This window comes from Nansenia antarctica (assembly GCF_963989245.1).
Source record: "Nansenia antarctica genome assembly, chromosome: 16".
In the NCBI taxonomy this organism is placed as follows: domain Eukaryota; kingdom Metazoa; phylum Chordata; class Actinopteri; order Argentiniformes; family Microstomatidae; genus Nansenia; species Nansenia antarctica.
In genome coordinates this window covers 14,190,969-14,195,968 of record NC_137686.1, presented here as the reverse complement: position 1 = coordinate 14,195,968, position 5,000 = coordinate 14,190,969, and the positions used below count along the sequence as shown (strand labels likewise).

The 5,000-nt window shown below is 54.2% G+C and overlaps 1 protein-coding gene across 1 annotated transcript in view; it reads right to left on the bottom strand.

Moving 5' to 3' along the window:
- Positions 1 to 5,000, bottom strand: part of eif2b3 (eukaryotic translation initiation factor 2B, subunit 3 gamma) — a 53,731-nt gene that overhangs the window by 38,203 nt on the left and 10,528 nt on the right. Inside the window, exons 4-5 of the mRNA XM_080546264.1 lie at positions 2,831 to 2,990; positions 878 to 989 (exon numbers count right to left, since the gene is read on the bottom strand). Coding sequence (XP_080402390.1) covers positions 878 to 989; positions 2,831 to 2,990 — 272 coding nt within the window. The remainder of the gene's footprint in view (positions 1 to 877; positions 990 to 2,830; positions 2,991 to 5,000) is intronic.

Here is a 5,000-nt window from a genome sequence, read left to right as displayed (position 1 = left end):
TGAACATGACACATCATTAAAGCGGCAAAACAAACGTTTTTGAGTCTGAATTTTAACACGCCGATGAACTGACCACCGCTTCTTTTTTTTTCATACGATTGGCAGACCCTCGTTAGTTGTCGCTGGGGGCCCCGCCCACTCTTCTCATAATATTATTAGTATTTATTTATTTATTTATTTATGCAGTCCCACTCAGATTTTTCTTTTCATAGGATAGAGATAGTGATGAGGGTATGTCAGCAGGGCATGGGCCGGATTCTAACCCATGCCGACATGGGCATATGTGTGCACTGTAGACCGTGGTGCTGGACCACTAGACCACCCCAGGCCATGGTGCTAGACCACTGGACCACCGCAGAACACGGTGCTAGACCACTGGACCACCCCAGGCCATGGTGCTAGACCACTGGACCACCCCAGACCAGGGTGCTGGACCACTGGACCACCCCAGGCCATGGTACTAGACCATTGGACCACCCCAGACCATGGTGCTAGACCACTGGACCACCCCAGACCATGGTGCTAGACCATTGGACCACCCCAGGCCATGGTGCTAGACCACTGGACCACCCCAGACCATGGTGCTAGACCACTGGACCACCCCAGGCCATGGTGCTGGACCACTGGACCACCCCAGGCCATGGTGCTGGACCACTGGACCACCCCAGGCCATGGTGCTAGACCACTGGACCACCCCAGGCCATGGTGCTAGACCACTGGACCACCCCAGGCCATGGTGCTAGACCACTGGACCACCCCAGGCCATGGTGCTAGACCACTGGACCACCCCAGGCCATGGTGCTAGACCACTGGACCACCCCAGGCCATGGTACTGGTACCAGACCACTGGCCACAGTAGAAGCGTTATTAAACTCACTTCTTCATGATGGACTTCCTGACCACCAGGCCCTCGTCCAGGTCCGCCTCGTTGGCCATGAAGAGCAGCCGCTTCCCCGTCTCGTCCACGCCCACGAAGTCCCGCTGCTCGCCTGGGGGGGAGGAGGGGGGGTCAGTGGAGATGGCCTACATCAGGGGAGGCTGGTGGAGGTGGACATCGGAGGACAGGCTCATTGTAATCTATGGATTGGTACCTGTCCCTAACAACCACAGATGTTGTGATGGTGTTATCCGTCCCTAACAACCATGTGACCCGTCCCTAACAACCACAGATGTTGTGATGGTGTTATCTGTCCCTAACAACTAGGGATGTCCCGATCCCACTTTTTCACTACCGATACCTGGGCTTCGGGTATCGGCGATACCGATACCGATCCGATATTTGTATACATTTTTTGACCCCAGAATAATAACAAATACCTCCCCAGTACCGTATTTTCCGGACTATAAGTCGCACCCGAGTATAAGTCGCAGCAGGCCAAAAATGGGCCATGAAGAGGAAAAAACCACATATAAGTCGCACTGGACTATAAGTCGCATGGTTCAAGGGAACGGGCTTGGCGGAATCAGCGGGGAAAGAAGACCATGAAGCGCTACCGGAAGTAGCAAAATGCTACTCGCGGGTACAACATTGCAACGTTAAACAGCCTCTGGAAGGAATAAATGACTTTAATATCGTTTCTAACGTCCATAACATTGTGTATAAGGTCCATAACATCATGTTTAATGTCCAAATTGTCGTGTTTAATGTCCACATTGTCGAGTATAATGGCTATTCTATCGCGTATGAAGCGCTACCGGAAGTAGCAAAATGCTACTCGCGGGTACAACATTGCAACGTTAAACAGCCTCTGGAAGGAATAAATGACTTTAATATCGTTTCTAACGTCCATAACATTGTGTATAAGGTCCATAACATCATGTTTAATGTCCACATTGTCGTGTTTAATGTCCACATTGTCGAGTATAATGGCTATTCTATCGCGTATGAAGCGCTACCGGAAGTAGCAAAATGCTACTCGCGGGTACAACATTGCAACGTTAAACAGCCTCTGGAAGGAATAAATGACTTTAATATCGTTTCTAACGTCCATAACATTGTGTATAAGGTCCATAACATCATGTTTAATGTCCACATTGTCGTGTTTAATGTCCACATTGTCAAGTATAATGGCTATTCTATCGTGTATGAGGCGCTAGCGGATTTACTCCTTGGTTCATGTCAGTCAGAGATTACCGTATGTCAGTTCATGTCAGTCAGAGATTATGAATTATTGATATATAAGTCGCACCTGACTATAAGTCGCAGGACCAGCCAAAGTATGAAAAAAACCGCGACTTATAGTCCGGAAAATACGGTATATAGTCCACACCAACAACAGTTAAATTAAAGACTGCCAGCCTTTATTAAAGCAACAAATGCGACGTGTTGTGGATTGGAACTACGGATCATAAGCTTTCAAATGATGTGTCATACATTGAAATCCGAAAAAATATGAAGTTAGAGTCATTTGAATGTTGTTAGACGTCAGGCACATATAGGGTTAACCTCTTTGTAATGAAACCGGAAGCACACAGCGCTATGCGCATTTTAAGCGCATATAGGACTCGCGTGAAGCATTTCTCTTTGTAATGAAACCGGAAGCACACAGTGCTATGCGCATTTTAAGCGCATATAGGACTCGCGTGAAGCATTTCTGCGACACGCGTTTATGTTCACTGTTTTCATTCCCTCATCGCTTATACACATAAGTTTGACTGCGCATGACAGTAGGATCGGATCGGAGCCTTTTTTTTTTCTGGTGCGATCCCCGATCCAGCATTCAGGACCAATATCGGGTCGATATCCGATATCAGTATCGGATCGGGACATCCCTACTAACAACCATGTGACCTGTCCCTGACAACCCCAGACAGATGTGAGGCGGGTTACCTGTCTTCTTCTTGCCCTTCTGTCCGGGGACGGTCTCTGTGAACTCGTGGGCCGGGCTCATCAGCATGGACAGTGTTGCATTGTGGGCCCGGAACAGATCCACCACCTCGTGCAGCGCCGCGTCCGTGATGAGGTCACAGCTCACCACCAGGATGTCCGTCTGCACAGAGAGAGAGAGAGAGAGAGGGAGGAGGGAGGAGAGGGGAGGAGGGAGGGGGAGAGGGGAGGAGGGAGGGGGAGAGGGGAGGAGGGAGGAGGAGAGGGGAGGAGGGAGGAGGAGAGAGGAGGGTAGAGGAGAGATGGGGAGGGGAGGGGAGGAGAGGGGAGGGTAGAGGAGAGATGGGGAGGGGAGAGGAGGAGAGGAGAACTTTATTAGTCAATTTGTGACGACGGAAACTATTGTTCTTTGACAAGTCAAAAGACAGACAAGTAACTGCTTATCATGGAACTCAACACACACACACACACACACGCACACACACGCACACACATGCACGTAACTGCTTATGATGGAACTCAGGAGAGAAGAGCAGAGGAGACAAAGGAAGCCCAGTCACCTCCAGACTCAATCCTCACAATTTGGAGAGTCACAAACTCATTTTTTTCCACAGTACAGCTTTACACACAGGAGAACCCCTCTGTATATCGTTCCATGACACGAGTCTACCTCATGTAGGAAGGACCACACTTCACGTGATTTTGGAACAGGCATTTAGCTGTCCTCTGGCCACCGTTGACAGTTTAGCGCGCCCTCTCTCCGGCCCTGACATAGACGGTTTGGAGCGTTTATTTCCGTGCAGCTTTACGTTACGCTCACCGCCCCGCGACCAGCTGGGGCATCTATCTCCGCTGCGACAGCGTGCGTCTACGCGTGAACCAACGAAGAAGACAACGCTCCATTAAAGGTCCCCGGCGCATGTAGAGTTTGGCCGTGTTGTTCTTAACGACAGTCACAACAAAAATGGGTTTATGGCGGGGCGGGGGGCGATGGGGGTGGGGGCTGGAGAGGGAGTGAGAGAGAGATGGAGGGAGAGGAAGAGAGAGAGAGAGAGAGAAAGAGAGGATAGGGAGGTTGAGCCTCCTTGGTAAACATTGGGCTCTCCCCCTCTCTCCCTTGCCTAAACTCTCCAACCCCCCCTAACCATAGCCTAGCCTAGCCCGCTATGCTGCACAGGGCTACCATTAGCCTAGCCTAGCCTAGCCCGCTATGCTGCACAGGCCCGGCCCAGCCAAGGGAACCCGCCTGGCGCCCATAAATCCAGCCTGCATCTGTCGTTGTTTCTGTTTGAGCTGTCTGCTCCCCATCTGGGGCGGCCATCTTGGCGCCTGTGGATAAATAAACAGTATAGCCTAGTGAGGACTGGGCCCGTGGAGGCCAGGGAGGGAGGGAGGAGAGAACGCCTGGGTCTGGGAGCCTGGATGCTTCTAGAAGGGCTGCATGCCTCATTGCAGAGGGCAGGGAGAGGCCAGGGGAGGCAGGGAGAGGCCAGGGGAGGCAGGGAGAGGCCAGGGGAGGCAGGGAGAGGCCTGGGGAGGCAGGGAGAGGCCAGGGGAGGCAGGGAGAGGCCAGGGGAGGCAGGGAGAGGCCAGGGGAGGCAGGGAGAGGCCTGGGGAGGCAGGGAGAGGCCTGGGGAGGCAGGGTGAGGCCAAGGGAGGCAGGGAGAGGCCTGGTGAGGCAGGGAGAGGCCAGGGGAGGCAGGGAGAGGCCAGGGGAGGCAGGGAGAGGCCAAGGGAGGCAGGGAGAGGCCTGGTGAGGCAGGGAGAGGCCAAGGGAGGCAGGGAGAGGCCAGGGGAGGCAGGGAGAGGCCAGGGGAGGCAGGGAGAGGCCAGGGGAGGCAGGGAGAGGCCAGGGGAGGCAGGGAGAGGCCTGGTGAGGCAGGGAGAGGCCTGGTGAGGCAGGGAGAGGCCAGGGGAGGCAGGGAGAGGCCAGGGAGAGGCCAGGGGAGGGAGGGAGAGGCCAGGGGAGGCAGGGAGAGGCCAGGGGAGGCAGGGAGAGGCCTGGTGAGGCAGGGAGAGGCCTGGTGAGGCAGGGAGAGGCCAGGGAAGGCAGGGAGAGGCCAGGGGAGGCAGGGAGAGGCCTGGTGAGGCAGGGAGAGGCCTGGTGAGGCAGGGAGAGGCCAGGGGAGGCAGGGAGAGGCCTGGTGAGGCAGGGAGAGGCCTGGTGAGGCAG